The sequence below is a fragment of the Panthera uncia genome, chromosome E1 (assembly GCF_023721935.1).
Source record: "Panthera uncia isolate 11264 chromosome E1, Puncia_PCG_1.0, whole genome shotgun sequence".
In the NCBI taxonomy this organism is placed as follows: Eukaryota; Metazoa; Chordata; class Mammalia; order Carnivora; family Felidae; genus Panthera; species Panthera uncia.
In genome coordinates this window covers 19,962,257-19,985,624 of record NC_064814.1, presented here as the reverse complement: position 1 = coordinate 19,985,624, position 23,368 = coordinate 19,962,257, and the positions used below count along the sequence as shown (strand labels likewise).

General features: G+C 45.8%; 1 protein-coding gene across 2 annotated transcripts in view; it reads left to right on the top strand.

The window, feature by feature from the left end:
• The window catches only part of SLC16A6 (solute carrier family 16 member 6), an 18,905-nt gene extending 422 nt beyond the window's left edge, over positions 1-18,483 (top strand). Inside the window, exons 2-7 of one of the 2 annotated variants that reach the window (XM_049636401.1) lie at positions 6,067-6,301; positions 6,698-6,936; positions 9,706-9,849; positions 11,901-12,029; positions 14,221-15,030; positions 15,902-18,483. In XM_049636401.1, coding sequence (XP_049492358.1) covers positions 6,705-6,936; positions 9,706-9,849; positions 11,901-12,029; positions 14,221-15,030; positions 15,902-16,152 — 1,566 coding nt within the window. In that variant the 5' untranslated portion in view covers positions 6,067-6,301; positions 6,698-6,704 and the 3' untranslated portion in view covers positions 16,153-18,483. The remainder of the gene's footprint in view (positions 1-6,066; positions 6,302-6,697; positions 6,937-9,705; positions 9,850-11,900; positions 12,030-14,220; positions 15,031-15,901) is intronic. The other variant, XM_049636400.1, reaches the window with a different exon arrangement.
• The last annotated feature ends 4,885 nt before the right edge of the window (positions 18,484-23,368 follow it).

Here is a 23,368-nt window from a genome sequence, read left to right as displayed (position 1 = left end):
GTGTGGGGTGGGCAGGACGGCGGGAGGAGACCACTTAACATCTTAACATTTTGGAGAGGTTATTCTGAAAAATATTCTCTGACAGTTGGGAATGCCCGGGGCCACCAGGATGACGCGCTCTAAGCCAGTGTGGGCAGCTGAGAGTTGACTGTCCGTGGCCCTGGCTGGCAGTTGGGGTCTGGAAAACAGCTAGAGGCAGGCTTGGTTTTGAGTGCCCGCCCCGTCCCGGATTGGGGGCTTCAGGCCATCGAGCGAGTCGGGGGCGCCCGCTCACCCCTGCGTGGATTTTCCGCATGAAGTTGCCCGCGCGTCACAGGAGCGAAATGTCAGAGGTAGCTTCCCCAGGCTCGCGCGCGCGCGCGCGGGCCGGCCACTGAGGCAGCGCCAGGGCAAATGGGAATCCCTGTCCCCCCCGCACCCCCCCCCAAGCCGACACACACTGCCGGGGCAGCCAACGTGACCCCGCATTGGGAAGGCAGAGCGCGCGGGTCCTACACCTTGACCGTCCGAGCTGTCAGCGCCTGACGGCTGGTCCCGCTCAACTTCCAAGGTTCCCGGTTGCGGCTGCCAGCCGCAGGAAAGCGCCCGTGTGGCTGAGCAGTTCCGTAGTGGCGGAGGATGATTTTGCAGAGGAAATGGGTTATTTCCTTCTGGGGTTGTTGTGTGTTTTTTTTTTGCCTTTTCTTTTTTTACTTTTTTTTTTCTTTTTTTAATTAAATCCCCACCGTCCCCCCCAGCAGACAGGTGATAGAAGTTTGTTCGGTGGCATGTAAAATGTCACCAGACGCGGGGGGCATTAGCCTTAAGAGACTAAGCTCCCCGGAGCCAACTGGGGAAGGAGCATTACAACTTGACAACCTGGAAGCTGGTTTTGTTTGCACAGTTAGACACTCCGTGCGGGCTCCTTCTTGAAGGAGATGGTTTCTACCCCGAGAATGAGATTTCTCAGTTAATCTGTTTTGCAAATCCTATGAACGTGAGTGTCTTCTCTGCAAAAAAAATACCATGTGTTTCTGCTGAGATTTCTGAGTGATGCTTCTTCCCATGTCCCAAGCACCATTACGCGGCATTTTGGGGGGGGTCAACGATACATCCTGCCCCAGGGATAAAGAAATACCTCTTCTCATAATTAAGGGAAGGGTAGCCAAGATAGAGTTCCAGTTCATAAATAAACAATGCAGCCAAGTGGAAAAGCGCCTTCTGCCTTAATGAGTACCACTAACTGTGAGTTTTCCTTCTGTGGTTTCCAAAAACTGGACTTTTTCTCAGTGGAACCCCTGAGGAGGACACTTAAACTAGGGGTTCACATTTCAACATCATGATCTTGTAAAATGGGTGAATTGGTTTTATCCAGTGATTCAAAGCTGCTGAGGCAGACCTCCAGGTTAGGTTTGGGACTTTTTTAGTAGAGAATTCAGATGAACTTTACCTGAATGCAGACTGGTTTTGACCGGGGGGGGGGGGGGGGGGGCAGGGGGGGAAACGGCTTGTCAAAAGCTGTTCTCCAGGCTACGCCTTTAAGAACAGAGTCTAGCCCTGCTTTTACGGAGGCTTGGCTTTAACCAGCAGCCATCACCGTTCCATCCAAAGCCTGCATTTTGAACTTTGCTCTAAACTGACCCTGGACTGATGCTCTGACAGTCTATAATAATCCAATATTTTGCATTCTTGATGGCCCCAAATCAAACCTTTACTCAACAGATCAAATCACAGTGAAATTCCCAGGTATAGCAAACTTCCACACCTTGGCAGAATCCTCATTTATTTAAGGTGAAGACAACCAAATGCTCATAGGAAATATTTCAAACTGCCCAGCGTGTTTTGTCATTGTACTTCCTTTGGGAAAACATCAGGGAGCAGGCGGCTCAGCTGCCAGGAAGCCCCGTTCATTATAGAACTTTACAGTTGGGACCCTCAAGTCTGCTGTGGCTAGTCCCTACTTTACAGATGATGAAATTTGGGGATTAAGTGATTTCCCCAAGATTGTGCAGCCAGTTAATGGTAGACAGACGTTCAACAAATAATGCCCAAGGGCCTCCAGACAACAAACGCGTGGGCTTTGGCCCCAGAGGACTCCAGAGTGGAGGATGAAAGTCTAACTCAGAGTAAGTCCGGCTCAAAGGCTGTCCTAGAACCGTAGCTTCTTAGGGCAGGGAAAGATCGGGACAACACTCTGTTTACCTGCTGACAACACAAATCAAGGAGCAGAGTGATTCACCCACTCAGCTTGCCTCACCTGTTAGACCCCCACACAGTAAACCAGCGTCCCTTCCCGTAAGATCAGTTCGCATCGCCATAAGACCGAGGCAGTATTTGGTATCCTGGAATTGATAGAGGATTCTAAGTAACTGAGTTCAAAATTCAGGCCTTTGTTTCTAGCCTTGTGGAGGTGGACACTTTTAAGCCGGTTGGCCTGCGGAATGAATGGACATAAGGAGAGGAGGCCAGGAAGGGATTTATTCTGCAAGCAGGGACGTCCTCACTTGGGTCTCATAGGGATAGAGCAGGGCACCGCTTCGGCAGTAGGGCAAGATTCCTACTTTGTCGAAGGAGCTTTTATTGAGCATATACTAGGTGCCAGACATGCTGCCGGGCACTGGGTCTGGAAAGAGCTGCTGGCTGCCCTTGTAGGTGCCTGCCCTATGTGATCCTACATGCAGAACACAGAAGTTTTCATCCAGTGTGTTCTAGAAACCAGGTTATTCTATGATTATTCTATATTGTGGTCTTCTCTCCAACGATAAATATAACAGGACGTGGGATGCTTTAGGAGGATAAAGGCATACACTTTGGAGGAAGTGGGTTTGGGGGTGTCATCTTTGCTTTATGATGTCCCCAGTAATAATACTAAGAAAGCGTCTGTCCTCCAAAACCCTAACAGTGCGGGTGAAACTTCTATTTGGATCTAGCTTCAGGAGAGTAGCAAAGATATAAAGCAAAGTTTAAAAAAAAAACCAAAGGAATTGAACATAGACATAGAGTCAAGTCTGCTGTCTTCCAACCAGCTGCCAAAGATCAGATCTGAGCGGTGTCCAACTACATTTCGCCCACATCTGCAAGAACCATCTAGCATTTGCACCTTCCTCCTAGCTCCCGGCTTTCCCTGGACCACCAGGTTTGCCCAGGGGGAATCAGGTGATTCATAGACTGGACCACCAGGTTTGCCCAGGGGGAATCAGGTGATTCATAGAACTCGGTGCTGAGTACCACAGTCTAAACTGGTAAAGCTGAATGGAACCTTAAAGATTCTCCAGTCCAACCTTGTCATTTGACTAATGAGGAACTCAGGCCCAGAGAGGTGCACTTGACTTTCTCAAGGTCACACAGTTAAGTGGTGACACAGCTTATGGAACTTTACATAGGGAGGTCAAGAGAGCTCTTATCATTGAAAGAAATTCTTCCCAATCTCTGCCTAAAACAGCCCCTTCCAGGCCTTTAAAATGCTGTCCCTTAGGCTGATAGGACGGGACGACACTGGGAGACAGGAGATTTGATTCTGAACAGTTTCGGTCAAGTGCCTTCTCTTAGGTCTAGATTCCACCTTTTGTAAAGAAAAATGAGTAAGATTTTACAAGGAGACGGACAAATGAGCTCTAAATTCCCTAACATTCTATAATTCTAACACCACTCCGGGCTACCGGTTGGTGGAAATTGCACCCATTTTGCACGTTCAAACCACAGATCATAACATGCAAAGAACGAGTGAGATAGATACCTATCACCAGAGTCTTCTGACGATGGATAGGTAATCTTATCTTCATACCAAAACTACAATCTTGTCCTACATACAGTCCAACAGAAAGACTGTCTCTTGACCCTGTGGAGGCTTCAGGCTAGAAAGAAATTCAGTCTTGGGGGCCTTTATCAATTTTTTTTTTTTTTTTTTTTGCCTTTATCAATTTTATGCCAGTCTTTTTATTCAGGTTGGTCCTGAGCCCTAAGATCTTAGGAGCACCCTTCTGGGTTAGAACAGTCATGCCAGAGGTCCTTGGACTTCATTGCCACTTAGTCTAACTGCTTGTCAGAAATGTGCCGAACTCTGGAAGGACATGGCCAAGTGGTTTTACTATGCATTTCAGTCATAGGGTTCCTATCATTACCGTCAACAAGGACTTAAGTCCATGGAGACAGAGACCATCCCTCTGTCTTTCACCGTAGTATCCCTGATGCCTAGCATAGGGTCTGGCCCCTCCTAGGTACTTTGTTGAAAAAAATAAATACAAGCTGTGTGAAAGGTCTGGGGGCAGGAAGGCAGAAGGAGGTACAAAGAGAGAAAGGCCCCAGGGTTTGTTTTCCATGAGCCTATTATTTCCATGAGCAAATAAGGTAAACACAAACAACACCCCATTGCTAAGTGATACCTGTCACAAGAAGAGAACCCCCTAGGTTGAGTTGGTCAGAGGAAGCACTATGGAAGAGAAAGATTTGACGGAGCAGGGTCTGACAGGTGCCATCTGTAAAAGTGGGGGGCAACCAGTCCCGGAGCCGGGGGAGAAGGCCTGGCCATGGGCAAGGTGGTTAGAGACTAGCGGGCAGGGAGGAGTCCATTTGGACCACAGCCTGAGTCAAGTCTTAGAACGGGAAGCAAGAAGGCTACAAAGATAGGGTGGGGTCCAACGATGAAGGCATGGAAAGCCAGGCTAATCCATGGGTTTTATCCCTCAGAAAGAGGAAAGCCACTGAAAAAGGCTGAGCAGAAAAATGTCATGACAGTGCAGCATTTCAAAGAGATTAATCGTACTGGACACACGGAGCCAGTTAGGCTAGTAAAGGCGTCTTGGGCTCCGCAAGGAAAAGTCCAAACTAACAGCCTGGTAGGGGGATGAAATGGAAGGGGTGAAGCTGAGGACCTAAGCTGTGAGCTCCCACCACTTCCCTCTCCCTCTCCCCCAACACCTCTCTCTAGGCATAAACACCAAATACTAGATGGACCCTATTACTGGGAAGTACTTTTTGTGGGGTTTTTTTGGGGGGAGGGGGGTTCTAGACCTTCAGCCTAGTAGTGTTTTCACACCCCTGCCCCAGCTGCCTCACCTTGGGAGTGAATTTTGAAAGTCTGATGAAGGAGGGGTGTTGTGAAAACCTCATTTGCGGGAGGGCTCCCGGCTTCTGTCTTCAATCAGCTGCTTTCCTTGTTGGGGAAGGCTGATGCCAAGCTGTTCTGTCGCTGCCCAGCCTACATCTTGATCTATTTAACTGGCCTTCCCACCTTTGTATGTGCTCTCAGAAAGGATGCACTGACACACAGCAAAACGCAGAGGCCTTTGCTGCAGAGGGCATAAGCTTTTTTAAGCATCTTATGCCCTATTTTGTTCAATCAAATATTTAACAGTGAAGGACAAAGAGTGAGTATACTGTCCTTTTAGAGTCTCAGTCTACAGTGCGAATGGCACCATCGATAGGATGAAGGACACTAAGTTGGGTCAGATTTGCTGCTTTTTATGATTTAGAGAGTTAACAGAATGTGGTTAGATCCCAATACCAAAAATTGGCAAGTCCGCCGGAGAGATGAGGTTGTGTCCCGTTATTTTTCAGCTGCCCTCCAACATCAATAAAACCTGCCTTAGTACTTGAACACGACAACCTAATGGCCAGGAGAAGGACACCGTGCATCCTCTAAAAATTCAACCTGTACACAACTGTATGATTGTAGAGAATTCTTAAATTCAAGAGCTCTAAGGCCACGGACTCATTATTACAGATAGTAATTCTGGGTTGGGCTAGAAACACATCACCGTCTCAAAGCGCGCGTAACTGCAGAGGCTCTGAAAGCACACTTCCCAGAGGGGAAGACGCAAGTTCAACTCCCCTCCCTCCAATGTTAAGTATAGTGTTTCCCCTTACTGGTGGCGTTACAGGCACAGGTCTGTTTGTTCTGACGTTTGTGGCAGTTCACCTGCAAAAGCATATTGAGGTCAGGGTAACTTGGCTAGGTTCACTGGCTGCCCAGGCCTTGCAAATTTTCAGTGCTCTATTCGGTTACTGAGTATATGTCAGTTGCTAATACATCAAGTAGTGGTTAACTCTGAGGAACTTACTCACGATGGTTACATTCTGTTCGTGTAGGTACATCCGCATGGAAAATGCCAGATCATAATCAGAAGGAGAGGCAGCTGACGATCTGAATGGCTGGGGGCATCAGCCAGAGACACATAGGATGCCACAAACATTTATCCTATGGAAGATGCTAGATGGACTGACAGTGTTTGCCTCTTAGCCTCCCTTTTCCTAGGCTTCATTTCTGATCAACATTATGATCAACCCACGCTTCCTTTACACCTAACTTGTCTTCAAGTTCAAGGTCAGCATCAATACTCGGTCTGGTGGCCATTCTGTATCCTTCAGGGTGCCTCTAACTACGCTGTTCTGATCCCTTTTGTTTGTTTTTTCCCCATTTAATTATCACAGCTGGGAAGTCTTCCTTCCAGATTCTTTGGGGGCTCTGTATACAATACAAGTCTTCGGAGCTCCCAAAGAATCTGGAAGGAAGACTTCCCAGCTGTGACAATTAAATAAGTGTGTAATTGTTATCCAGAGACTTTATAGTAACCGCACATTGTTGAAATATTCATCACCCTAAGACATGTGGTAAGTAGTCCTTATCTGTTATGTTTGCTAAAGAGTAGCAGAATCATCAACCCTCATGCTATTGGCTGGTCTGATGTTCTTCTTTTTTTTTTTTTACTTTTTATTTCAGATTAAGAATGACCCAAAAGACATCACAGCTTTGTTCCAGAGCCAATGTTTATACTCAAGTGCCTGACGGAGGATGGGGCTGGGTGGTGGCTGTGTCTTTTTTCTTCGTTGAAGTCTTCACATACGGCATCATCAAGTCATTTGGCGTCTTCTTCAATGACTTAATGGACAGTTTTAATGAATCTAATAGCAGGATTTCGTGGGTCATATCAATATGTGTATTTGTCTTAACATTCACAGGTTGGTACCTCTTTCTGTTTAAATGATATGGAAGCATGTGCCGCTCTTCATTGGCTTAACTACATGATGCACTCACCATATTGGCAACGCGTTCCTCAGATGGCCCATGGGCCCTTTCTAGCCTCAGTTCAGTAATAGGGTTTTCAGGGGCTTGGGGATGGCGAGTAACAAGAGGCACTGAAGGAGAGAGCCCCGTTTGCCTGCCCTGATGGCCTTCAGTTTATACGCACATGCACTAGACACCTACTGTATGCATAGTCTTAGGATACGAGAGATTACTTTGAGGCCCGCAGTAAAGCCCCGTCCTATGTAGTCATTTTCTGAAGAAGCAACAGCAAAAGGACTTGCCATACTAGCCCTGGTCTCATAAACGCATGCTTAGGAAAGAGGTCAGGACGTGTAAATGTGGATGCGTGAAGAGCAGGAGGATGTCAATCAGGAAATAATGTAAAATTACAAATCTTATCCAGGAGGGACACTCTGAATGCAGACAGCCGCTTCCCTAAAGGATTTCACTGGCTAACCAGAGTGCCTCTGAGAAAATGGGGTTTGAGTATACTTTTCTTATTTTTTTATTTTTTAAAATTTACATCCAAATTAGCATCTAGTGCAACAATGATTTCAGGAGTAGAATCCTTAGTGGCCGTTACCCATTTAGCCCATCCCCCCTCCCACAACCCCTCCAGTAACCCTCTGTTTGTTCTCCATACATAAGAATCTCTTATGTTTTGTCCCCCTCCCTGTTTTATATTATTTTTGTTTCCCTTCCCTTATGTTCATCTTAAAGTCCTCATATGAGTGAAGTCATGATTTTTGTCTTTCTCTGACTGATTTCACTTAGCATAATACCCTCCAGTTCCATCCAAATGCAAGATTTCATTCTTTTTGACTGTCGAGTAATACTCCATTGTATATATATACCACATCTTCTTTATTCATTCATCCATTGATGGACATTTGGGCTCTTTCCATCCTTTGGCTATTGTCAACAGTGCTGCTAGAAACCTGGGGGTGCATGTGTCCCTTCGAAACAGCACCCCTGTATCCCTTGGATAAATGCCTAGTAGTGCAATTGCTGGGTCCATACGGTTTTCCAGAGTGGCTGCACCAGCTTGCACTCCCATGTTTGAGTATAATTTTCAATGTGCTACTTGTCTCTGGGTCCCTTACAGGCCTGATTCTCAGGACGGTCCGTCCGTCTATCAGGGGCCACGGCAAGGGCTTCCAAGAAAACACGGCCACTGAACTCACCTCAGAAAGTTAATGGGGCTGACCTTACACTTCCCTGACCCTAATATCCTAACAATGGAACTATTATCTCTGAATTGTTCTGTCTTTAAATGTAGTTAGTTTTCAGCCGCATAATGTCTTAAAGAGGCAGCTCCATGGTTCTTTCCTATCGAGTAAAGAATTTCTTACTACTCCTCGTACAGTGTCCTGGGAGCGTCACAGAGGAGCTCTCCAGTTCCAGTTGAACTGAGTATGAAGACATTTACTTTAAAAAAAAAATTGTTTTTTTATTCATTTTTGAGAGACAGAGAGAGACTGAGCACGAGTGGGGAAAGGGCAGAGAGAGGGAGACACAGAATCTGAAGCAGGCTCCAGGCTCCGAGCCATCAGCCCAGAGCCCGCCGCGGGGCTCAAACCGCGAGATCACGACCTGAGCCGAAGTCGGACGCTTAATTGACCGAGCCACTCAGGTGCCCCAAGACATTTACTTTTTTAATTGGGAAAGTTTACTCAGCAAGACAATGTAAGTGCATTCGAACTAAAGTTTTAGCTTTGGCATTCTAAATAAAAAGATGTCAGAGCTTCACTTTGAGCTCTTTTATAATCAAAAACAATGCTACAGTCAACAAGAAATTTCCCATTAATACTATTATACCAGAAGATCATTCTTCTAAATGCTATTACGATACGAGTTAGTGCTTTGCACCAATGTGCCACCTAAAAGCGATGAGTGGTTTCGTTATGAGCTCTATTCAATACTGGTTTATAGTCCACTAACAGAAGAGTTATATATGGACTCACCCCAATGGAATAAATTTAGTCCTTTTTGGTTTGTTTTGGGGTTTTTTTGTTTTGTTTTTTGCTTCTCTATCCAGCATGTTCTGTATTACTCTTTTACCCAATTGTCAATGGTTCCCTTATCTTGGTATATTCAAGTGAGTATCAGTGTTGGCCTAAATAACATACCACTAGGAAACTGATCTGCCAGACCGAACTGTTCTGCAGGATATGGAGTACAGACCCTAAGCAAATGAGTGAATGATCATCAGCCACTCTGAATTCGCTAGCCCCTAGCTAGCCTCCTCGTGGGGTGTTCAACTGAGCCTTCACTGTACTTTCACATCATTTTCAGAAAAGTCAAATGAAACTGAACTAGAAACTGACCCCAAAGGGAGCTTTCTAAAAAAGAATCCAAAGCAGTGACTATATAGAAAATGAAGACGATTCAAGCCATCATAGGAAAGCCCATTTTTGTCACAGAATAGCACACATGACATGCATACCTAACTTTATAGGTGCTCATGGAGAGCCTGCGTCGCTTTCATCTAAAAATAGAGCCATATGTTTTATCCTATTACTCTTTCTCGCTAAGAAGCCCAAAGAATGTACTGTCCCGTTTGAACAAATATAACCATCGTGTAAAGTGTATTATATATCGCACATCATCTCTCCACGTTCAAGACTTGAGAAGGAATCTTAAGAAGGCTAATGTTCACGCCTCTGGGAATTAAAATGTCGCATTATGGTCTTTCGCTGCAGCTCCCCTCTCTGCTGTCCTGAGCACTCGTTTTGGGCACCGTCTCGTGGTGGTGGCAGGGGGCCTGCTTGTCAGCACGGGAATGGTGACCGCCTCCTTTTCCAGGAAGCTGTACCACATGTACATTTCAATCGGCATCATATCCGGTAAGTGCTGCTCCTGGGCTCCAGAGTCCTCCAAATGCTCCGTTTGAAAAACAAGGAAGGGGAAGGAGGGGGTCCAACCCAACATGTATCTTTTTTTCTCTTTCTCTTTTTTTCCTTTAAAATTAATAGTGCCCCAGATCGGTGGTTTTAAACTGGGCTGGATAGACTCCAGGGGATACGGGAATCTCTTCTCAGTGCCCAAGAGTTTTTGACTGGTTTTTTTTTTTTCTTTTTTAATATTTACCAATGAGAAAGACAACTTCTCTTTTGCATTAGTTTGCAGCCCAAAGACATCATTTTCACAAAGTAAGATGGGAATTTCCTTAGCGGGTATTTCCAAAGTGGGAGTCTGAGACTTCTGGGCTGTAGGGGAGGAAGCAAGCATGGTCGACTTTGTCTCGGGGTCTGAGGAAACGTTTTTCCCTCTCAAAGGAGTACCTACAGGGGCGCCTGGGAGGGTTCAGTCGGTTAAGCATCCGACTTCAGCTCAGGTCATGATCTCGCGGTTCACAAGTTCGAGCCCCACGTCGGGCTCTGTGCTGACAGCTCGGAGCCTGGAGCCTGCTTCGGATTCTGTGTCTCCCCGTCTCTCTGCCCCTGCCCGATCACACTCTGTCTCTCCTTCTGTCTCTCAAAAATAGACATTAAAAGCAGTCCCTACATTGCTTAACAGATGATATATGTATTTAGTTAAGATTTGCACGACTTTTCATATATTTCTGCACCTATTAAAGCTCATTTCTTTCTTTTTTTTAATTTTTTTTTGTTAACGTTTATTTATTTTTGAGACAGAGACAGAGCATGAACGGGGGAGGGGCAGAGAGAGAGGGAGACACAGAATCGGAAGCAGGCTCCAGGCTCTGAGCCATGAGCCCAGAGCCCGACGCAGGGCTCGAACTCACGGACCGCGAGATCGTGACCTGAGCTGAAGTCGGATGCTTAACCGACTGAGCCACCCAGGCGCCCCCATTTATTTCTTTTAAATACAAGTCTTATATAAGAACTATACTCAATAGTGGTCTGTGCATTGTGAATTATATAATTCTTTTAATGCCGAAAAATAGGGGGGGAAAAAACACAGGAAACAGTTTTTATACTCCTGGCATCCCTGAACTGTTACAACTTTTCTAGACCTCTCATGAAATCCTTTTTTTTTTTTTTTTTTAAGTTTATTTTGAGAGAGAGAGAGAGAGAGAGAAAGAGAATATCCCAAGCAGGCTCTGCACTGCCAGCACAGAGCCCGACTTGGGGCTTTATCTCATGAACTACTGAGATCATGACCTGAGCCAAAACCAGGAATGGTATGCTTAACTGGCTGAGCCACTCAGGCACCCCTGAAACCTTTTATTTTATCTTACTTTAGTTTTTACTACAGCACCTTTTTCCAGAATGAAATTCACTGGCTTCCAGAACTTAGATTTATACAATAAACACCCCTCCCTCACCAAATAGTTCATAATGGCAGCTTCTATTTCCTCATTTACCCAGTAATCATTTAGGAAATGTATGGTTTGGATTTCCAAGAGGTTCGATTGTCTGGTGGTTAACTTTTTTGGTATTATTTTCAGATTGTCATGCATCGTGACCAAAGTATTTGCTGGCACAAAAATCTTTGGGGAAACCAAAAATGTCTATTTGACATGGCACATAATATTAAAAAAAAACCTAAGTAATTCCTAAAAATACGTATGTACATACATACATTAAATTAAATATTAAAAACAGGGGCACCTGGGTGTCTCAGTCGGTTAAGCATCCAACTTCAGCTCAGGTCATGATCTCGGAGTTTGTGAGTTCTAGCCCCGCGTCGGGCTCTGTACTGACAGCTCAGAGCCTGGAGCCTGCTTCGGATTCTGTGACTCCCCCTCTCTCTGCCCCTTCCCTGCTCATGCTCTGTCTCTCTGTCTCTCAATAGTAAGTAAACATTTTTAAAAAAAATTTTTTTTTCATAAAAAATAAAAAAATTTAAAAAACACAATAATCCCAGATCTTTGCACCCTTCTGTAATCAATCGTATGTGATGCTCACTCTTCTTTCTGGCTCTCTTTCAGGTTTGGGATTCTGCTTTAGCTTTCTACCAACTGTCACCATTCTATCCCAGTACTTTGACAAAAGGCGCTCCATGGTCACTGCAATTGCTTCCACGGGAGAATGTTTCGCTATGTTCGCTTTCGCCCCAGGTAGGCAGACCCTCGTGGTCCATGTACGGATGCGGGTTGGGGAAGCCCCTCTGCTCTTCTGGCCAACAGTCGGCTGACTCTACCCGTATTTGCCTTCTTTCCTGCAGCGCAGTTTGAGGATCTGTCCTCCCTCATCCCGTTTTAGGAATCCCTCCACTCTAATACTAATCCGAGTTGACCTAAATAGGTCAACAGGTGTTAAGACGCCCATTCAGTGGGAAGGCTGGAAACATCCATTCCAAAATAACTAACTTAATAATTTGAGACTGGTCATACTATTATCTTTCCTTTGTCAAAAGAACCAAATTCAGTGTGGATTTAAAATGTGCTGATAAAGTTAGCTTTATTATCTGTGTGTAGGTAATCTCGCGGCAAAATTTTTCTCCCTAGTTTACTTGCTGTCTCAGTGTCCGCAGGTAAATTTCACTCTAACCAGCAACAGATGGTTAACCTCGAAGACCCAGATTCGTTTCTTACTCTGCCGTTTCCTTGAAGAATGTGTCTGTGATTATACTTTGATCGAAGGAGTTAATGTAGGAGTGTTTAGGGGTAACATGTCCTAGTGACTGAAGCTTTTCACATGGTTGAGAAAAATGAAATGTGTGTGTGCATATAGGTCTATAGGAAGGCAGAGAGACAGGGAAAATGTCAAGTGTTGAATTTAAGCAAAGGGCGGGCAGTCACACACCCTGGTGCCATTCTTTCTGCTTTTCTGTCCACTTAATGTTGTGGGGAGACTCAGTGGTCTGTGAATGACCTGAGGGTAGAAACCGCATCCGGGTTGGCTTTGTTCCCTAGAAAATCCCTGCTACCTGGTAGGCACCCAAGAAATGTCAAACGGAAGGGCGCCTGGGTGGCTCAGTCGGTTAAGCATCCAACTTTAGCTCAGGTCATGAGATCATGGCTCGTGAGTTCGAGCCCCGCATCGGGCTCTGTGCTATTGGCATAGAGCCCGCTTCAGATATTCTCTCTCTCTCTCTCTCAAAATAAATAAACATTTATATTAAAAAAAAAAAGGTAAATGGAGGGAGGAATATTGCACCCACTTTCGCCAGATGAGCATAAAGCTTCTCAAAATACCCAAGCCTAAAATATCTCGCAGTTTGAAGTTTCCCACATTAATGGGAGGAACGAGAGGTGTGAAAACAGGCTATAAAAGTAACTGGACCCCCCCTCCCCCCGCCACGGAATGTGGGGCTGCCTTGCTCAGCCTATCTTCTGGATAACCAGCTTCCCATGTCTTCGTACCTATCTGCTCTCAAAGAATTAGAATATCATGAAATTCTAATGAATATCATTTAGCCTTTCTGGGATGATTACGAAGATACTTTAAGGTCTTGCGGGGGCCTGCATTATTCAGTTGTTGCTGTGGGGCTCCCCTGCGGCCGTCTCCCCCAACCTCCCATTCTAGTGTGCAGCCTGCCCCTGGTCAGCAGCCCGGGACCCAGCTTTTCTGGCGGGAAGGAGCAGGATTCACACAGTAAACGACAGTCTGCAGAATAGAAACTGTAGAACTCTGTCATCGTGGAATTCTGGGATCACCGTGAGCTTAGATGCTTCGTTTATCTTTCTGCTTAATCCATGACTACCAAAGACTGCATGAGTGAATGCATAGTGATGTAGCTCAGACGTAGGAAATTCTGTCTTTTAAAGGCCAGACGGTAGATACTTAAGGTTTTCGCAGACTAGCAGTATCTGTCAGAACCCCTCACACTTTGTGGGTTACAGCACAAAGGCAGCCATATACCACATCGGCCAATGAGCGGGGCCACATTCCAGACAGGCTTTAGCATCAAAGACACAGGCAGTAGGCTGGACTTGGCCTGCAGGCTGCTGTTCGCCAAAACCTGGAAGTAGGTCACCGGCTTACTTCATTTCTCGTGCCTCCACCGGGCAAAACACACCCTCCAAAGCTCTTCTGGGGACCTAGGCTGACAGGTTTGGGTTTGAATCTGATAATCCCTGTGCACTTCTCCCCCTGATTGGTTCAGAACAGCATCAAAGCCTAGAATGAAGGATACAGTACAGGCGGACCGCATTCACCCTGCCAAGTACTAACTGCCAAGTCCTAACTTTTACCGAAGTTAGTACTCAACCGGAACCCTTATTTCTGCTCGGTATTTTCTCCTGGGCCTCGAGTCTGTTTTCTGACCTTCGATTTTTCTTTCTTCTTCGCCCCTGCCTCCTCAAGCAATCACGGCTCTGAAGGACAACATTGGCTGGAGATACAGTCTCCTCTTCGTGGGCTTGCTGCAGCTGAACATTGTCGTCTGCGGGGCGTTGCTGAGACCGATTATCATCAAAGGACCGGGGTCCCCGAAAGCAACCGCACACGAACACCGGAAGGAAGTGCAATGTATGCTCGAAAATGAGAAAACACGCACCTCAATAGATTCCATTGACTCAGGAGTAGAATTAACTACCTCACCAAAAAATGTGCCTAGTCACGCCAACATAGAACTGGGGCCGAAGGCCAATACGCAGCTGGTGAAGGCCAGCTCCAAGCGGAGCGATAAGAAAGCCCCTCTACTGGACTTCTCCATCTTGAAAGACACAAGTTTTATCTGTTATGCGTTGTTCGGTCTTTTTGCAACCCTGGGATTCTTCGCACCTTCCTTGTACATCATTCCCTTGGCCATTAGTCTAGGCATCGAACAGGACCGCGCTGCCTTCTTACTGTCCACCATGGCGATTGCTGAAGTTTTTGGAAGGATCGGGGCGGGCTGCATCTTCAACAGAGAGCCCATCCGGAAGATCTACATTGAGCTCATCTGCGTCATCTTGTTGACTGTGTCTCTGTTTGCCTTTACTTTCGCTACTGAATTCTGGGGTCTGATGTCATGCAGCATATTTTTTGGGTTCATGGTTGGAACGGTAGGGGGTACCCACATTCCACTGCTTGCCGAAGACGACGTCGTGGGGATCGAGAAGATGTCTTCTGCGGCGGGAGCCTATGTCTTCATTCAGAGCATATCAGGACTGGCGGGACCACCTCTTGCAGGTAATTTACATACACGAAATCCGAACCCTTGTCTACTATCCCCTTATCGGTTGTGCTGGCTTCTTGTGAGAGTCTTAAAACCTACTGGTTTTTATATGGTCCATAGAATTTCAGAGCTGACAGGATTAGAGGTTACCTGAGCCAGCTCTCTTGACTTAAATAGGAGGAAACTGAAGGTCCGAGCATGTAAGCCAACAATCGTATGGTAAATGAGTGACCAAGTCAGGATTAGAAGCTCCGTCTGCAGTCCAGGCTGCCCCAACCTTTGGCTGCCATCTTGCCTTGTAAATGCTAAAGGGGTACCCATCGCGGTATAACCTCATTCATTACCCTCTGACTTTTGGAACCACAGCACAAAAGGACTTCTGTAAGTCACCTGCCCTTCTTAGGAAGGGTGTGAGGAAACTGAGCACAGAACTCACTCTGCAAATACTTAATTGATCACTACACGGTATTTCCCGGCGGAAGGACTTGGGTGTGTTTCATACCTTAGCCCCGGAAATAGGTCCTCAAAAGTTATTAGGACAGAAATCTTGCCTCATCTTAAAAGAGCCCTAAAGTGAACTCAAGTGAAAATAATAGAGTTCTTTCTTCTGTTTCCTTTTCCAAGAAGCATGCATCTAACTGTCCCGCGTTTTATGCTCCATGAGGACAGATTAGCCCGTGAAGAACATGCTAGCAACCCAGTCGTCTCAGCTGTGCGTTTGTCTGACTTCTCCCTTCTCCCCAGTCTAGGGAAGACTCATACCTTCAACACCCTTTTTTCTTTCGAAAACCCAGCTAGAACACAGAAGGCTAAGCCACTGAGAAGCTTCTGGGTGAGACAGGGTTTGTGGCCATGTTGCTAACAGATACGAATGCTTTCTCTCAGGTCTGCTGGTGGACCAGAGTAAGATTTACAGTAGAGCTTTCTACTCGTGTGCAGCTGGCACGTCTGTGGCTGCTGGGTGCCTCGCGCTTGTGAGACCTTGTAAAAAGGGACCATGCCAGCGTCGTCCTGCAGGCGAGGCCCAGGCCGAGAATCCTCGTGGGAAAGCTTTACAGGACATACCCGAAGACTTTCTTGAAATGGACCTCGGGAAAAATGAGCATAAAGTTCACGTGACCATGGAGCCAGTATGACATGCTTTGCAGTAACGCCAGCCACCCTGTTGGCCGGGACGTGGGCGGACGGTGGGCGGGGGGGACCCGGGGAGGTACGGGGGCTGTCGGCTCTGTGCACTTTCCAAACGACATCTTAAAGGGAATGTGTATGTGAACACGACCAACATCCTTTTCTTTTTTTCCCTTGTAAGTTTTCCTTTTTGCTTGTTTCTTAAGCCAAAACAAAAACAACCCAGCAATTTCCACACATCAATCTGGTTGTCTTCAGTAGCAATAAGAGATACAAAGAAGGACCCTTTGGCTCACATTCCAAGTTTAAAACAGTGACGTGAATCGCCAGAGTGGTTTTAAGAGCTCTCACATGTGATAAACAACTATCTTATAAAATGCCATCAGCCCAGATCACTGAAATGAAATTGGCCACCAAAAAAAAAAAAAAAAAAAAAAAATCTTAAATCACGTTTCAAATTTCTCATTTTCAGAAATAGGAACACACTGTTTAAAACCCCTTGGAAAACACTGAGGTCTCCATTAACAAATCATGGTTTCTCAGTTTTTCAACTATTCCATGGGAATGAAGTATAGTTTAAGACCAAACGTTCGGCTAACAAATTCTAAAAAATATAGATATATAACTTGAACTTCATAAATGTGAAGATTACCACTTCTTTCTATGGCCAGTCATTACCAGAAGTATTTCAACACAGAATATACAGAATGGCATTCAAAAATATGTTTCCTGTTGCTTTTAAGTATTCCGAAATATGTGACTGTAGTATCTTTAATTTAATCCACTATTTATTATTAAGTTATTCTAGGATGATTAAAATAATCAAAAGAAGTAAAATCTGAGACCTAAGCATCATTTTTACCTCCTTTTGGCAAATCCTTGAAATGCCTCAGACCTCTTGGAAAGTTACTCTCATAAAAGGGCCAGGTTATAATGATTCTTCAATTTGATTAAAGGCCACATGTGCTAGTTAAAGGGGAAAAAAATAATGAATAGCAAATCGCCTTAGCTTCTTAAAATAATTTGTTTTATCACCTAAGAATACTTGAGGATCTCCTTTGATTGGAATTCTATTTCATTGAATTGTGGAAGCATTTCTGATTTTTTTTTCTTCCTTTAAACAGCTAACTGTTGAAGCATTTCTGTATTTCACATGGGGTAGCAGAGACATCGTATTTTACCATCGTACGTTACAAGTCGCCATTTACATCTTATATAAACCTTGATTGCTCTAAGTTGCCAGAGTTATCAGGTCAACTGGTCATTGTTGGTTTGGTTTTTTTGTTTGTTTGTTTGTTTGTTTTTGGAATCACACTACATGTGTAGAATTTCTCATGTTACCATTTTTCCGTAAAGAGGGCAGGTGTGAGGGTCACAGGGGGGCTACTTACTTACATGTAATGAATCTCACTCTGCAGGTGATGGTCCCTCACTGCTCTTTGATTCATCTTTACTGTTAATTTATGACAACTCAGGGGGAAAAAATATAACAAGCCTAGTTTGGTTACAGGTACACACAAGCTTGAATATTTCTCTGCACTGAAATGAAAGTGGCGTAGTTCATCACCACCTGCTACATTTTGTATAGCATTTTATCAGCCATAGAAATAGGACAATCTGTAAAACTTTGGGGGGGTGGGGGAAAAAAATGACAAAGTGTCGAAAACAGACACACCTGGAATGGTGGATGTAAGCAAACCTCTGTCACTGCTTGAGAAGGACTTTGAGCTTTGTGGCAGTTTTGCAGGCTTACATGACTTCAGCACTTTACAACATTTTTTACTATGAATGTTCAATACAATTTAATATTTATAACTGATTTCTGAGCAATCTGCCATTCTGTTAACTGCATGAAAAACAATGTATGCCAATTTCAGTATGTCAATAATCAAGGTTTTAAATGTTTTGGAGAAAATTAAAGCAGGATTGCTGATCTGTTCTGTATTTGTGACATTCTGGTACTTCTACTAGATATGCAATAAATGTATGGCTTTTTTTTTTATTTAAAGAGACGGATTCCTTTTTTAATGGACTCATCAGCATTCATTGTGTGATCCAATTAAAGTCATAAAAACTCAAGGAAGATTCACTCCAAATAAATAATTTTTTTCACTTTGCTGCGGAATCTTTTAAATTTTTTTTTTTTTAACGTTTATTTATTTTTGAGACAGAGCATGAACGGGGGAGGGTTAGAGAGAGGGAGACACAGAATCTGAAACAGGCTCCAGGCTCCGAGCGGTCAGCCCAGAGCCCGACGCGGGGCTCGAACTCACGGACCGCAAGATCATGACCTGAGCCGAAGTCGGCCGCTTAACTGACTGAGCCACCCAGGCTCCCCTCTGCAGAATCTTTTAACTCTGCTAGAGATGTTTAAACATTTCCAAGAAGTGTTTGTGGGACTTGATTACTTCTTAATGAAAAATATATAAATGAGATGATATCTCGGTCACCACAGAGTAGGAGCAAAGCCTATCGAAAGTAATAAATAGTTGAGACTATCTATATCCAGTTACGGAACAGTCCTAAGAGCTATCCTAAGTAAACAGCATACTGTCCGTGCCAGGGATCAGCAAACTTTTTCTGCAAAGGGCCAGATAGTAAATATTTAAGGCCGTGTGGGCCAGGTGGGTTCTGTCACAACTACTTAGCCCCGCGCTTGTACTGTGAAAGCAGCACAGACAATATGTACGAGAATGAGCATGCCTGCTTCAATAAAAACTTATTCATGGATCCTGAAATTGGAATCTCATAAAACTTTCACACATCATGAGGTATTATTCCGATTTTTTTCCTCAACCACATAGAAGTGTAAAAAATAAAAACCAACCCTATTAGCCTGTGATCTGGAAAGAAAAACAGGCAGTGGACTGGCTGGATTTCGGCCCCGTGGACTGTGGTCTCTGACCCCCTGCCCCATTCGCATCCGCAACACTGGAATGGTCAGCGAAGAGGAACGTCGGGACTGACAGGAAAGGATCACTGTGGTCAAAGTGGCTTTTGGATCACGGGTGCCAAAGACAGGAAAGATCAAACAGCTGATAGCATGTTAATTACAGGTTTCCATTTCCTGGGATTAAGGAGATTCTGCTTTAACCTTGTCAACTTAATAACGGTCCAGTATAAATGAAGACTACTTCCCTCCCCAAAAGTAAAATTATTTCAGAGGTAAAAATGAATGAAGATCACGTCTCTTTTCAGACAAATGCATCCCTAATGTATCCTTACAAATGTATCCTTAATGGATACAGTGGCTCCAAACCTTTAAACAAAGGTGTCAGTTTTGTACTTCCATAATGTGTAATGTAGCCTTTGTGCATTTATTTGCCTTTCCTCTGGCTTAATGCCTGGTGATACGGAAACAGAAGGGAAAATATAGATCCTAAGTCCGGGCTCCCATGGCCTGCTATTCATTCAAATCACCCAGAGGTATTTACATTACATTTAGATTTTTGTACTCTTTCTCAAATATCCTAAATCAGATATAATCACGAATGCTTATTGTAAAAAGCTCCCAGATATCAGACTCACTAATAGGGATTCAAAGTTCAGATACTATTGCCTTTGGTTATGAGCATTGCTTGAAACGACCAATTTAAAGACAATTCCGACATGTTCTGTGCTAAAAGGTCAATCCTATAAGCAGCAGTTGCATGGAGAAAAGAGAAGCTGTCCTCGTTTTTGGTGTACATGTCATACATGCACATGTTAATCAAATAAATCAAATAAATGAGGGCTACAATCTCCCGACAGGTGGGCCAGCCTTTGTATAAGTAAGGACACTAGCTCCCCCTGGTGTTCGGCTTTTGTAAGGACTCCCTGAGGGTGCAAAACCAGAAAAGTGACGAGTTCAAGAACCGACAACTTGGCTTTTCCTGGAAGAGAAACTCTCACGTCCGAACCAAAATTATTTCAGTGACTACGTATTTCCTAGAGGGAAAACTGGAGAGCAAAAGTGATATCCCAGAACACTTTATCTGTAAAGGCTTTTTAAACAGAGTTCAGCGAATATTATGCAGAGAAGATACACGTTGTGGCCACGTATTTATATTCTTTATAGACCTTTCCAGCAACTCAAGAAAAGAAAAGCCCGGCAACTGTCCTAGCAGCGTCACCCCTAGAATTCAACCAAAGCCGTAAGTTCCTTCCCAACACCGACAACTCCTGTTCTAAGATCTGCCTTTGCAGCTGAGGTCCAGACTCACGCACGCCTGTGTGACAGCACCTGACACCAACCAGGCATTTGCACCTTCACATGTCCTCAGTGGAACCCCCGACCCTCCTCCCCAAACCTGCTCCTCCCCAAATCCTATTGGCTTTACTTTCTAAATATAGCCAGAACCTGCTTTCGCCAACTCTACCAGGACCCCTGATCTAAGCCAACAGCATCTTAGCTGGATTACTGCAATAATCATCTAGCTGGTTTGCCCAATTCCACTTTTGCTTTAATATTCCTGCTTTAAATTTCCATATAGAAGCCTTACAATACTTTTTTTTTTTTGAGAGTGCATGGGAGTGGGGGGTGGGGCAGAGGAAAGGAGGGAGGGAGGGGGCAGGGGAGGGACGGAGAGCGGGGGAGAGAGAGAGAGAGAGAGAAATAGAATCCCAAGCAGGCCCCACACTCAGCACTGAGCTCAATGTGGGGCTCGATCCCACGACCCTGGGATCACGACCTGAGCCAAAATCAAGAGTCTGACGCTCACCCGACTGAGTCACCCAGGCGCCCCACAATAATCCTTTCAAGGCACAAATCAGACACGATCACATTTAAAAACCTAAAATCCTGGGCGCCTGGGTGGCTCAGTCGGTTGAGCATCCGACTTCGGCTCAGGTCACGATCTCACGGTTCGTGAGTTCAAGCCCCTCGTCGGGCTCTGTGTTGACAGCTCGGAGCCTGGAGCCTGTTTCAGATTCTGTGTCTCCCTCTCTCTCTGCCCCTCCCCTGCTCACGCTCTGTCTCTCTCTCTCTCATGCTCTCTCAAAAATAAACATTTAAAAAATTTTTTAAAAAATAAATAAATAAAATAAAAAATAAAAACCTAAAATCCTTAACAATGGGTTCTTCATGCACTGCCTGCTGCTACTGTTTCCTCCCTTCCTCCTGCCACTCTAGCACTGGCCTTCGAACTGTTCCTTGAAAACACCAGCCTCTTACCTTAGCATCAATTGTTCCCTTTCCCTGGCACACCCGTCAGTTTGGTTTCTTCCAAGTCTTCCTGCGGAGGCATTCCTGACCATCCTACCCAACACAGTCCTTGTTTCTACTCTTTACCCTGAAAAAAAAGTTATAAAAGTATTTGTTTTCCCTCATTCACTATGTCTCCTCCCTTGGTACGTGACGGTAGCAGGTGTTTTGTGCACTGCTCGATTCCCAAGGTGTTGAGCAGGGCTTGGCATGTGGTAGGTGGGGCTCCCAAAATACTGTTGAGCGAACAAATGAGTTCTTCCTTTTGCATCGGCTTTTTCTTTCTTTCATTTTCCCCCACTGGCTTTTTCAAGGGGGAAAAAAAAAAGCCACCTATTGACAATTATAGCTCAAGACAGTCTGGTGTCGCTGCAAAGAAGCTGGGTGGCCCTGGGACACTGAAAGCCCTGGGATCCAAACCTAGTGGCCCAAGAGCTAAGTCTCCAATGGTCCAGCAGGGGGAGCTCTACATGGGTGAATCAGCTTAAGGGCAAAAACATAGGTCCAACGGAGACTAAACAGTGGGAAGAAATTACCAGGAGGGTAGGTAGGCCGATGGAAGCCTGAGTTTTCACAATACTGCTGGAGCAGATTTTGTTTTAACTTAACCTATTTTCTTTTTTCTTTTTAAATTTTTTTTTTATTTATTTTTGGGACAGAGAGAGACAGAGCATGAACGGGGGAGGGGCAGAGAGAGAGGGAGACACAGAATCGGAAACAGGCTCCAGGCTCCGAGCCATCAGGCCAGAGCCTGACGCGGGGCTCGAACTCACAGACCGCGAGATCGTGACCTGGCTGAAGTCGGACGCTTAACCGACTGCGCCACCCAGGCGCCCCAACTTAACCTATTTTCCAGTAGACTTTTTTTTTTATTTTACTTTTTTTGTTTTTGTTTTTGTTTTTAAATGCCTCCTCGGGAGCAAGGGATTTTCTGGATACTGAATCTTTTTTTTTTTTTGGTGCTAAGACAAAGTGCTCGGACTGATTTCTCTGACTTTGAGCAACCCCAGATGGCCCCACTCAAATAGAAAAGGGGTTGAAAGAAAGTTTAATCTTTTACAACCCCTTCCATAAACAATCTGGGGGAAAAAAATCGGTTAGGTTTCTGGCTTGTGGTATTTTACTTCTCAGGAGGTCATGCGGCAGAGGCAAAACAAAGCAGAATTCGAAATGAGGGAGATCTGGACCCGTTTTGTCTTTGCCACGGGTGCTACCGTGCACAAGTTTACTTAGCTACCGCGGCCTTGTTTCATCACGTGTGAACTGAGCAGCATGCACGTTATTACTAACACTTGATGATTCCACATTCCAAGCATAAAAGCACATTTAAAGGCCATACCAGGCCCTTGGTAACGGGAGGGGGTGAACAACCAAAACCAAACCCAACGCCACGGAAGGGAACAGCCAGACCTGCGGGCCAGTCAACACCGAACGCGAAGGCCCTTAGCAGTGTTCACACCCCGGAAGACCCGCGCGACGCTTCCCCCGAAACAGCCTTTCCCGTTCGTGCCTCCTGGTGCCGCCTCGCAGGTGCGTCTTGGCGCAGAAACCCGCCCGAATCTACAGCCACGAGCCCCGAGCCGCGCGGAGCCGGGGAGCACGTGCAGCGTGGCCTCCGGGCCGGAGATGCGGCCACCCAGGACGAGAAGAGAATGTACTTTTTCAGACCGAGGACGGGTTGCAACTGGGCTAAACTGTGCGCTCCAACCTCAGTCCACGTGCCCCCTTGTGCACGTGCTCACGTGCCTCCCAGGCACGGCAAGGTGACACCCGGGGCCCGCGCTCTACGCGCACTGGACGGTGCCGCTCTCGCTGGTCCCCAGAACCGCGCGAGGGGCGCCCACGCGGCCTCCGGGCGCCGCCGCGCACACGCGCCCCCGAGCCCGCTCGCTCGCTCGCTCGCACTCACGGCTCCGCCGCCGCCCGCCGCACCGATCCGCCGGCCTTCCCGCGGCTGCTGCGCCCCCACTCCCAGGAGGCCTCGCTGCGGGCAGGGGGCGCGCGGGGACGGCCGGGGGCGCGGGCTGGGGACGCGCCGCGCG